The sequence below is a fragment of the Martes martes genome (genome assembly GCF_963455335.1).
Source record: "Martes martes genome assembly, chromosome: 16".
In the NCBI taxonomy this organism is placed as follows: domain Eukaryota; kingdom Metazoa; phylum Chordata; class Mammalia; order Carnivora; family Mustelidae; genus Martes; species Martes martes.
Genome location: NC_137904.1, coordinates 25739539 through 25751962, shown reverse-complemented (window position 1 = coordinate 25751962; position 12424 = coordinate 25739539). Strand labels below are relative to the sequence as shown.

Genomic DNA, 12424 nt, shown 5'->3' with positions numbered 1-12424 from the left:
GTAAAAACATTGGTGTGACTAGGAAATCCACTTCAGAGGAAGATGCCATATGGTTTGGCCACAGGCGAGTTGGGAAGCAGAAGGAACTTTAAAAGCACCGTTGTTGAAACTGAGTATCAAAGATCTCCATTCGCTGTTTTTTCAAGTATTGATTTTCACCTATCCTGGGGATAGTTTTGTGACCCTGGAGCATTTCTATTCAGCCCTCAAATTTTTCCACTTTTTTCCCTTCACTTGCATGCGAGCCTTTGCACTCCCATATGCAGATGCTTTTCTGCTCTTTTATTCCAATTAGTGTCTGCTAGTCACCTTACAACTAATCCTAATAATATAGTAGTCTGTTGACGGTAGACTACAACATGGTAATTATAATATTATCCTGCTTTGTCAGAGAAAGGTATATAAATACATAAAATAAAATATGGAGGGAAATAGACCAAGGTTTTAATTACTGATTCTGAATGGATGAGATTACAGGTATCCATGCCCTTGTACTTTTCCATGTTTTAAATTTCTTCTGTAATAAAAAATAAAAAATACATTGCTTTTGTAGTCAGGGGAGAAATAAGAAAGAATTTGTAAAAGAAAAGAAAGGAAAGGAGGTGTTTCCTTTTTTATTTCTATTATTCTTCTAAAATGAATTATACCTGCATTACTGTTTAACTGTATTTTTATTGCCATGCATGGAAATAAATGATATTTAGGCTTTCCCAATTAATTTTCCATTATTTGACATTCAAGTTGTGTGGATCTTTTTTTTGTTTTGTTTTACTTTTACAATCATCTCAGAGCAGGATGTTTGGGAGAAAATTAATTGAAAACAAACAAGACAATAGAGGGCAACACTTGAGCTTTCTGAGAGTAGGCCAGCAGCGCTCACAGATGCAGAAGGGATTGTGAAACCAGCACTTAAAAATGCCAATGACCAGGGGCGCCTGGGTGGCTCAGTTGGTTAAGCGACTGCCTTCGGCTCAGGTCATGATCCTGGGGTCCCAGGATGCAGTCCCGCATCGGGCTCCCTGCTCAGCGGGGAGTCTACTTCTCCCTCTGACCTTTACCCTCTCATGCATTCTCTCTCTCAAATAAGTAAATAAAAATAAAATCTTTTTAAAAAAATGCCTATGACCAGAAATGTTCCTCTTTAATCAGATTGTCTTACTGACCAAATTACTTTTGGCCCAATCCTGTAGCGCCCCCACAGAAAGCACGTATTTTTTTTTTTTTAAAGATTTTATTTATTTATTTGAAAGACAGAGATCACAAGTAGGCGGAGAGACAGGCAGAGAGAGAGGGGAGGAAGCAGGCTCCCCGCTGAGCAGTGAGCCCAATGCGGGGCTCGATCCCAGGACCCTGGGATCATGACCTGGGCCGAAGGCAGAGGCTTTAACCCACTGAGCCACCCAGGTGCCCCAGAAAGCACGTATTAAATGAACATTTAGCCATTGCCTGAAGCTGAATATGGCTTGGGTTGTCTTTCATCCAGTTCCCATTCCTTTCTCCCTGCCTCTTTTTTTTTTTTCCTCTCTAACAAAAATAAAGACATAATGTATGATCATAGTCAAAACCTAAATAAAGATGTACCAGAAGGAAACAAAGATATACTAAAGTTTACCTTCTAGAGATAGTTACTGATGTTGGTTTATATGTGTGTGTGTTTTTAAGATTTTTTTTTAAAGTAATCTCCACGCCCACTGTGGGGCTTGAACTCATGAACTGGAGATCAAGAGTCACATGCTGCTCCTACTGAGCCAGTCAGGCACTCCTATGTATATATATATATTTATAAATGGAATCATACAATAAATGCTGATGAAATAAATTTGCTTTTATTAAATGACAATATAATTATTAATATCTTCACATTAACAAACAAATATGTTAATAGAATGACTTTAACAACTATAAAGCATTATGCTCTATCACAGTTTTACTTAACTACCCTAAAAATAGAAGAAAAGTGTACAATTAATTTCTTATTGTTTTGGGAAACTTTCATTTGGGTTTTCTCTTCCCTTCAATCCAAATGAAAGTCTCCCAAAACAGTAAGAACTTAATTATCTCATGTAACGAGAAGCCCTGAGATGGAACAGTTCCAGAGTTGGTTAACTTAATGCCATCACAGTGTTGGTAGGGACCCAGATATTGTTTCTTTTTCCAACTTAAAACTCACCCATCCTCACTGGATTTGGCTTGTGTGCTTAGGCTCATTTTCCTCATGGTCCCAAAATGGCAGCTGTAGTTCCAGAAGTCACAGGCAGAGGAAATGTTCCTGGCTTATGTCCCTTTGAGGCTAGGGAAACCTCACGCCTTATTGACCAGAATAACATCGCATGCCCATGGCTAGTTAGTCCCTTGGTAAAGGGAGTGAGATCACCGTGATTAGTTTCTACCCACAAAGATTTACCCTCTGAGGTTGCAGGGGAGACCAGTCCTGAAGGACAAGGATACTTGGAGAGGGGTGAACAAATCAGGGTTCTAGCAGCCGACAGTTTCCCACAGTAGGACATTTAGATTTCTTGTCTAGTTTCTATGCAATTTCAGCACAGTTGCAGTTTATAATAATAGTTCTGTCTGATACTTGTCTAGTGCTTTTTATGGGCTAGGAACTAGGGAAGTGATTTATATAATTCTCATCCAATTCTCCCAACAACCCTGTATTGTTGTGCCCACCTTACCCATGAGGAAACTGAGACTTGAGGAGGTTAAGTATCTTGCCCAAGGTCAAAGAACCAGGTAGGTGGAAAAACTTTCCTTGTTGTGTCCTGGATACTAGAGGAACAGGTATTCGTCAGGACAGAGGATCCCTTCTCGTGCCCTTCTCGTGCCCTTCTCCTATGTCCCCACCAGAGGAGAAATTCACCAAGGAAAAGATCAGTCAGGCCCTCTGCAACTGCTGCTCTGGGAAAACTTTTTTGAGATAGGCCCTTACCATTGCTTCACTGTAAATTTCTGTTGATGTGTTTGTATTTCCAGCCTGATGGCTGTAGCTCCTCGAGGTTAGCAATTTGGCTGGCACCTGCACATTTGGTGAGGGCCTGCTTCCTGGTGTATAGATGGAGCCTTCTCTGTGTCCTCAAAGGGGAGAAGGGATGAGGAATCTCTAGGGCCTCTTACAAGGGCTCTAATCCCATTTATTGAGGGCTCCATCCTCATGACCTAATTCCCCCTCAAAGACCCTACCTCCTAATTCTGTCACCTTTGGGGAGGGGTCAGGATTTCAACACAGGAATTTTGGGGTGATACAAACATTCAATCTATAGCAGCCCTCTCGAACCAGTTAGAAGATCCGATGCACCAAATGTTTGTGAAAGAGTGGTTGTGGTCCAAAAATATCTAATAGCCTGCTGAATGACAGAGGCAGCCCACTTTGCTTTGGAGGGTCCTGCTTTTCCTCACCTGTGAAGTAAAAAGCCTGACCATCCAAGAGAGGAAGTGTTATTCCCAGACTCTACAAGACTAATTGTGGAACAAAAAACCACAGGCAATAATAGTCAGGCATGTGTCTGCGAGAGGCTCCCATGGTCAGTATTTCCATTTGTCATTCCACGTCCCATGTTTTCTTCACTCATCACAGAGTGGCAGTCAGCTTCTGTGAGGCAGCTCAGGACTTGTTCCCTCACTGAAGGTTCCAGAAAATATGTCACACTATTTTTTGTGGTGGTGGCTCTCACACACGGTGGACATTTTGTGTGCTGAGTGATATTTCTACCCTAAAATAGTTTTATTTTCTCTGGGTACTCAGTGACTTACTACAAAAGCATCAAGATGTTGGCTAAACTCGAATGTAGTCTCGTAATTGTCAGATTTTTATGTCCGTGTGAAATGTCGGTGACTTAAGTTTTCCATTTTCATTCCCAGTCTTCTATCAACGACGCTGCAGAATTCAAAGTAGTAGCTGATGCCATGAAAGTAATTGGCTTCAAACCTGAGGAGACTCAAACGGTGTATAAGATTCTGGCGGCCATTCTTCACTTGGTGAGTAGAGCCACCTTTGAGAATATATTGCCTCCCTGTGGAGACAGGACACTCTTTCAGAAGATTTTGTTTTTTCCCTGCAGATTTAAAAACTAATTTATATAAAGAAAATTTCTCTTATATTTTTGAAGCAGTTACTGTATTTGTGGTTCGCTCCATCGTTTTATAACATTATGAAGGATTTTTCAAAGCCACTGTAGGTTTTGAAACTTAACTTTAATTCATCGTCTTTCTGATGTCAGATTTTGAACGGTTTCATTCTGAGGATGATAGAATTCAGTAGTGATATGACTATCAATGGTATAAGCTAAAATCTTTTGAAAAGAATACTGTTTGAGTAGCACTTGAAGCATAAGTTATCAGAACTGGAATCCTGATCATCTCATTTTTCACATTGGGAAATGAGCGCTAAAGGGGTGGCAGGACTGGCTTGAAGGCGCACCCAATTCATGGTGGCCAACCCGGCAGACAGGATGGCCGACCAGGGTCCAGGCATGCTCTACTACCACTGCAGCAAACTCAGACACGTGAAGAGCCCTGTGTCAGATTTCTCTCATTCCTGTTTATATAATTATAGACATTGAAAATACAGTGAACGTGTAACCTTGGAAAAAATGAGTGACACCATGAATTCAAACCCGGAATAAAACTTAACCTTTCTATAATGTGGCAAGATTTAACTTTTAATGAAAGGGGCAGGATCTCTATGTAAAAATATCATAGGGCAATGTAAATTTACCGTAAGTAAATGTTCCTAACTAGGAAGACTTGAATATTACAAAATATCCCGTTCTTTCAGCCAGTTTATAAGTAAAGTTAACAATATCCTTCAGAATCCAAACAGGAATTTTATTTTTAAAGTTGACATAATGGCTCTAGAATTTACCTGGACCAATAAGTATGTAAAGAAGATCAAATAAAGCATCCTAAAGAAGAGTAGTAAGGTAGAGGGAAAAGAGGAGAGGATCCATGACTAATTCTGCCAGATTTAAAATGATAGTAAAAGTGACAGTCCTTTAAAACTTGTTGCACGAATGTATCATCAGATTATGCAAAGGATTGGTTGATGTGCTGGACAGCTGGTAATGGGTTAATAAGTATTTATTGCTTATTGAATGAGTAAAATATAAATAGACTCAGAAACTTGGGAGAATTTAATATATGATAAAGGTGACATTTCAAATTTCTTTTTTTTAAGATTTTATTTATTTGAGAGAGAGAAGAGAGCACAAAGTGGGGGAGGGGCAAAGGGAGAGGGAGCAGACTCCCCACTGAACAGGGAGCCCAACATGGCGCTTGATCCCAGAACCCCGGGATCATGACCTGAACCGAAGGCAGACACTTAACCGACTGAGCCACCCAGACAGTCCTAAAGTGACATTTCAAATCAGGAGGAAAAGCTCAGCCATTCAGCAAATGGTGTTGGAGCAACTAAACCATCTGAAAAAATAAAGTTAGATTCTTTGCACCACTTAGTAACACAAATTCTAAGTGAGTTAAAAGCTTAAATGTAAGGGGGAAAGCTGTGTATTTGAAGAAAATATTAAACATTTATAAAATCTTCGGAGTGGGAATTGGTCTAAGTATGACACCAAATTAAGAGAAGCTCCAAAGCAAAAGATTGTAGATTTGACTACATAAAAATGTAAAACTTCTCTCCATCAAAAAACAAAAGCTGAATATTAAGAGATAGATGGGTGTCTAGAGCAGAGAGGAGAGATGGATGAAGCAGTGGGTTTTTAATATATGTGAATGTATTTAGGAAAATCAGTGCTACAGACAAGGTCACTTTGAATTTTATCTTTAATTGGCAAATAGATCCCCGACATAACATTTCAGAATCTTGCTGGCAACGGCATCTTGTTGTTTTCTGTCTGGTGTAGGGAAATTTAAAATTCGTGGTGGACGGTGACACGCCTCTCATTGAAAATGGCAAGGTTGTATCTATCATAGCAGAGCTACTTTCCACCAAGACGGACATGGTAGAGAAGGCCCTTCTCTACCGGACAGTGGCCACAGGTCGCGACATCATTGACAAGCAGCACACGGAGCAGGAAGCCAGCTACGGCAGGGACGCCTTCGCTAAGGTGGGATTTGAACTGACATCCTCCCTGCCTGGGGATGCGGTTTTAGAGAACTCCTGTGAGGATGCGTCCAAGCATTCCGTGAAAGTGGGCTCAGGCTTTTAGAAACCAGAGTGGTACTTACGGGCCATCACAGTCCCAATAAAACGCCCTGGCTGTGAGCACCAGGAGTGTTCTGAGAAGAGCAAGTCCGACTGGGCTGCCGACGCTGCCTGCATGGGCCCTCTCGCTGCCCTCCCTTTCGTGTGGCTCACCAGTGTTTGATGAAGGCCACCCCAGATTGCCCGAGGGAGTGCTCATCCTCCATGTTCCGTGTCTGGGCGGGGATGGTGCCGTGAAGTCATTCACCTTGTTTCCTTTTCCTGCCACGACAAATAATGCTGCCATATCCTGTGTGCATGTCCCTACACACCAGCCCTTTTAGTCCCACCGGACAGACTCCCAGGAATGAGCACCCCACATCAAAGGACACACTGATTTTAGACTCTAAATTTTTAGACTGACTATGGGAATATGGAAGTACCTCGTGGTTGCGTTCGTTTCATTGCCCATGTATTTGAGCATCTTCCCGCATGTCTGTGAGGTATTTAAGTCCGTTCTGGGAATCACCTGGTGTGTCCTTTGTACATCTTCCTCAGGGCCTCTCACTGTTCCGTTGTGTGTTTGTGAGAGCTCATCCCTTTAACCCTTGGTCTGTTATCTGCGTGGCAAGCGTGTTACGTTCCCAAGATTACATTTTCTTGTTTTCTTTCTCTTTGTTGCTGTTTGGTTAGATGGCACGTATTCCATTTTTACTCTTCTGTCTCAACCTTGGTTTTAGTCTCCGGAGGAATTTGGATTTATCCAAGCGTGATGGAGAGTGGAGGATTCTAAGCAGAAGCAAAGAGCTAGTCTGCATTTTTAAGCCGATCCCTCTGGCTTCAGTATGGAGACTCTTCTGCGGGTGGGGATGGAAACAGGGAGATGGTTACAGGGATATTTTAATAGCCAGGAGAGAGACGATGGCAGGTAGCGTAGAAATGGGGAAAAGAGCATGGTTGGAGACATAAAACCCACAGCCCCTGTTTGTCTGGGGAACCATAAAATCAAGGATCACTCCTAGCGTGCTCTGACTCCAGCCTGCATCTCCTGCCTCATTCCACACCACGCTCCAGTCTCCTCCCTTCATTCCAGCACGTTAGTGTTCGCTCAGGCCTTGCAGGTGGTCTTTATCCCTTTCTCCCTCCAGCCACAGGGCCTTTGCACAGGCTGTGGCCTCTGCTTGGATCCCTTGTCTCTCCCCCTCTTGCCTCGTCAACTCTTACTCATCCTTCTGATCTCAGCCCACTTTCTCAGGGAAGCCTTCCCTGGCCTCTGAATCCCGAACAGGTTAAATTATCCTCTGATGCCATGCACCTCACCTTCGGGGTGGGGGTGGGGGAAGTGTGTGTGTGTGTGTGTGTGTGTGTGTGTGTGTGTGTGTGTGGTTTTTCCTTCCTCCTACTTCCCTGTCCTCCTTGGAGACCAAGACCGTGTTTATGTTTGCTTCAGTACTATATCTCCAATAACCTGCCCAGAGTAAGTAGTCAGCTAATACTTGTTGAGTGAATAAAGTCCTACATTTCTGGAGTCCTTTGTTCATGCTCAGAAGTAAGGTGGGAACAGATTTTGGAGGTGGGAAGAGCAAGAGTCCTGACAGCACACATGTTCGAGATGGCTGTGAGCCCCTAGGAATATTGTCGGGTTGGCTGTCAAGCATGTGAGTCTTGGCGCTCAGAGGAGAGGTCTGCGTCGGAGTAGTAGACTTGGACGTAGTATTGTATCAGGTCTGTTTAACATCGAATAAGATAGCTCGGGAGGTGTTAGAGAGTGAAGAGGACCAGAAGAACGCCTCCTCTTAGAGGTCAGGTGGAGGAGATTTTACCAAAGGTCAGCCAGCAGGAGCAGCCAGTGAAATAGGAGAAAAATTAGGGAGGTGTGGCGTCCCAAGTCCCAGAGGGGAGAAAGTTCAAGAAGAAGGTGGGAAACCAGGCGGAGTGACGCTAAGTGTCTGGGTAAGACGTAGGTACAGAGGCATACAAAAATGTCTACACTGAGGTGCTTGGGGTCTTTGATGAGCCATTTCAGTCTGGTGGTGGGAGGTAGGCGAAGACTGGACTGGATCGAAGAGTAAAAGGGAGGCAAAGAGAGGAGGCAGGGCATGTGGATAAGTCCAGGCGGAGGGAGAGGTGGCTAGAAGGAGCTGCTAAATGGTGTGTGTGCTGAAGATGTGCCGGGGAGCGTGCTGGTGTCCAACATGCGTGTGCGGACCCTGTGGTGCCTTCATCCACGTGCATCTGGCTCCGCATGTCTGTGGGCATTGGATATGCGTTGGGTTCTCTAAGAATTTCAGACTACAGTCTTTGGCTCAGATCTTTACGTAGCATTAAAAATCAATATTCGTATTTTTAGAATCCATAGAGCTTTACTGGAACATAGATATTAACTCATTGGTTCCCCACTTTCTAATATCTGATGAAATTCACAATCAAGTAATGAGGTGACTTCTGTGAGGGAGTAGGAAAATTATTGATAGAGCCAAGCACAGAGACGAACCCGGGAGTGGTGTCGGAATGCCATAGTGACTGGTAATAATCTTAAAAAATTCAAACCATTTCCTTGAGTGTTACCTACATCATGTAGTTGTTTTGTTTTGTTTTTTTAAAACAGCTGATCTGCATTTCTAATTTTTTTGCTTAGAGTAATAACAGCTATGTTAAGTGGTAAAGAGAAAGTAGGTAAGAACTAAAAACTTAGCACGGATCTAAACAGAAGACACAGTCCCAAGCGGGCAAGAGTGAATGATGTTGTTCCTCTCACAGGCAATATACGAACGCCTCTTTTGTTGGATCGTCACCCGCATCAATGATATTATTGAGGTCAAGAACTACGACACTACAGTCCATGGGAAAAACACTGTCATTGGTGTCTTGGACATCTATGGCTTTGAAATCTTTGACAACAACAGGTAAGCTGGGTGACATGCTTCAGACACTACTGTTCTTGCGTCACGTCTCCGAACCTGATCGATGCCGTCTCTCGCAGCTTCGAGCAGTTCTGCATCAACTACTGCAATGAGAAGCTGCAGCAGCTGTTCATCCAGCTGGTGCTGAAGCAGGAGCAGGAGGAGTACCAGCGGGAGGGCATCCCCTGGAAGCACGTGAGTGGGCACCTCGGGGAGGTAGCCTCCCCACGCATGGTGTCAAAGAGTGTCAGAGCTCATCATTTTAGCTGCTCCGTTGCAGTTTTCTCAGGCCCATGAAACATCTGAACATTAGCTTTCCTTTTGGGGATACGTGACGACAAGACGCTTTCGGGTTGGGCGAGTGGAATGTCTCTCATTGGATGGACTGCCCTGTTGGTGCGCTGGAGTGCTGAGTTACAGCCTTTGGACTTGAGAGCAGGTGCTCTGTGGGTCTCCTGGCTCATACCTGTCTAGTAGAGTTTAGCGCCACATAGAGGTCACTCGAAGGAGCAACTTTTGCCTTAAACAGATTGAGCTTGGCTTCCAAATTTAGTTTATTCTTTCTGTCCCCTTTCTTCTTTCTGCTTTTTCCCCCCCTCCTCTACTTTGCAGTCTAAGTGTCACTGTTACTATCTTTGGTTATTATAGTTTATATTCTCCAAAACCCAGGCATGAAATCATTAACGTTTCCTTCTGTCGGCTGTCCTTCATGTCCCAGCTGGTATCACCCTCACGTGGCCCTTTTTGAACCCTGACAGTTGTCACAGTCAAACGTCTGGTGAGGCCGGGCCAGAAACTGGGACTGCCCCGGGGCAGGAGCCCCAGACAGCACTGCTGCAAAGCATGACTTGGGTGGCTCTCTTGCCATTAGACCTTCTGCTTGTGGCAGGATGAAACCTAGTAATGTTTGCTTTTAAATTGGATTTTTTAAACAGTTTTGAGAACAGACTCGAGAAATGCAAAAACTTCGGGTTTCCATGCACTTCTGCGTTTATGAAACTGTGTTTATCCTCTTGCCGAGTAGAACACACAATAAAGTTAGTAGTTTTTTAATATCTGACATAGTAGTAAGAAGCTTATTTTTTAAAAAGATTTTTTATTTATTTGAGAGAGAGACAGTGAGAGAGAGCATGAGAGCGGAGAAGGTCAGAGGGAGAAGCAGACTCCCCATGGAGCTGGGAGCCTGATGCAGGACTCAATCCTGGGACTCCAGGATCATGACCTGAGCCGAAGGCAGTTGCTTAACCAACTGAGCCACCCAGGTGCCCCTTAAAAGCTTATTTGGTATGCTGTATATAAGTTACTTTTATATTTCTTCCCACCTTCCTACTTTCTCTTTCCTCTCATTCAGAAGGGAGACAGTGGTATAGTTAGTACCAGTCTTGCCTCAAATTGCATCCTTGCCTTCCGGCATGTGTTAAATATCAGAATACCAGAAAAAAATTATTATTTGAGTATCTTAGTGTAAATTTTACTGTTTTACAAATGAACCAAAAGGCATATTATTCCTTTGTAGTAGAATGACCTGTAATTGTGATTTAAGCAGTGAACTCTCATAGCACATTTAAGATGTAAGTCAGTTAAGTTTAGATGTAGCTTTCTTAGAAGGGATCTGCTGTACAATTTAATACACAATTACAACGGAAGCTTCAATTTTTATGACACATTTAATCATAAAACTTGCTATTCAGAGGTGATTCAGAGATACTGGTCAAAAATAACCTTTAAAAATCAGGATATCAAATTCCACAGGCATAGTTGGTAAGGAAAAAAGTCAACAACTACAGTAGGCATGCCAAACATCTGAAAAGGGAGCAGCAGCCCTAAAAATGCAAAAATCTTCAGCAAAATAAACCAAGAAGTAAATGTTCTAGAGGGGACAAAAGGCTAGATCCCAGGTAATTGTTACCATACTGACTACCTGCTGGGTCCCCCCCGGATTGGAATCTCTATTCTAGGTAATTATTTCCTTTTAAAAAACAAACAAACAAACAAAAAACCTCAGTTTCTGAACATGGTGATTGATTTTTTTGTAATGTTTTTTATTACGGAAAATTTCAAGCAAACGTAAGAGCAGAGATCACGATATAATAAACTCCACGGGCCTGTCACCAGCCATGACAACTGTTGGTGGGTTGTCAGTCTCATGTCATCTGGACCCACCCACCCCAAAGTAACCCCAGGTTATTTTGAAGCAAATCTCAAACATCATATTGTATCATCCTTAAATAATCCAATGTGCCTCTCTAAAAGGTGAAGACTTTTATAAATACCATGACCACAATACCTTTATCACACCTAAGAAATATAACAGTAATTCCTTATTATCATCAAATACCCAGTCAGTGCTCGAATTTCCTCAGTCATCTTACAGGGGTTGTTTTTGTCTGTTTTTATAGTTGCTTGAATTTGGACCCAACCAAGGTTCTTACATTGTGGTTGATTGACAGGACGTTCGCACATCTATAGGTTTTCTCCTCCATCTCTCTTTTTTCTCACAACCTTCCGTTGATGAGGATGAGCCGTTTGTTCTGTTGAGCTTGCCACAGTCTGGATTTTGCTCATCAGACTCCCGAGATGTCACCCGTCTATGTCTCTGTTCTGTGTATGCCCGTGGTTGTTAGATCTGGAGTCTCGGCTGGTTTCAGGATCAGTGTTTTTCTACTGGTCTCTTTCATAGGTGGTATGTGGACTTCTGTCAGGGGGTTCCTAAGGCTTGGTTGTCTCCCTGTTTGACTCACCTTTACAGGCTTTCGGTGCTATAGTTTACAAGTCATTTTTAGCTGCTGGGACTGGACAGTTGGGCACACAGCTGCCCCGTCTGCGGTGGGAATGGGAGGCCCAGACCTCTCTGCCCCTGAGCTGCCTCGTCCTGTCTCCTCCTGCCCCCTGTAGTCCCTAAAACCTCCTGGGATTTGAGACTGCTGGAAAAAACCTGGTTTGGAAGCCACAACTTGAAGCAACTTTGAAGTAAACTTAAACTTATGAACTAAAAGTTACTGAACTCTTCAGCAAAGACTCATCGCTTTAGTCAGACAGTTGGTTCTTTAGAGGACTTAATTGTTTTGTCCCTGGGGCAAAAGACCTCGTCTTTAATTCCATATCCCCAAGGTCTAAGACTTTAGGTAATAATTAATATCAGAGTTACTGCTTTTTGAGAAGAGTAAGGATATTACTTCAAAACCTGGAGATAACTCTTCTCCCTAATTAGGAATAGTAATACGTGTCCACCATAAAAGTACGTATTTAGACCAGGTTTCTCCACCTCTGGACTGCTGACGTTCTGGGCCAGATAAGTCTTTGTTGTCGGGCCGTCCCAGGCATTGTGCAATGTGTAGTGGCCGCTTCCCACTGGTCACATAGTCATGACCTTCAAAAATGT

General features: G+C 43.0%; 1 protein-coding gene across 3 annotated transcripts in view; it reads left to right on the top strand.

Moving 5' to 3' along the window:
* MYO1D (myosin ID) overlaps positions 1–12424 on the top strand; it is a 339001-nt gene that overhangs the window by 100147 nt on the left and 226430 nt on the right. For all 3 annotated transcript variants that reach the window (XM_080825903.1, XM_080825904.1, XM_080825902.1), the window contains exons 7-10: positions 3859–3975; positions 5859–6062; positions 8900–9045; positions 9123–9237. In XM_080825903.1, coding sequence (XP_080682029.1) covers positions 3859–3975; positions 5859–6062; positions 8900–9045; positions 9123–9237 — 582 coding nt within the window. The remainder of the gene's footprint in view (positions 1–3858; positions 3976–5858; positions 6063–8899; positions 9046–9122; positions 9238–12424) is intronic.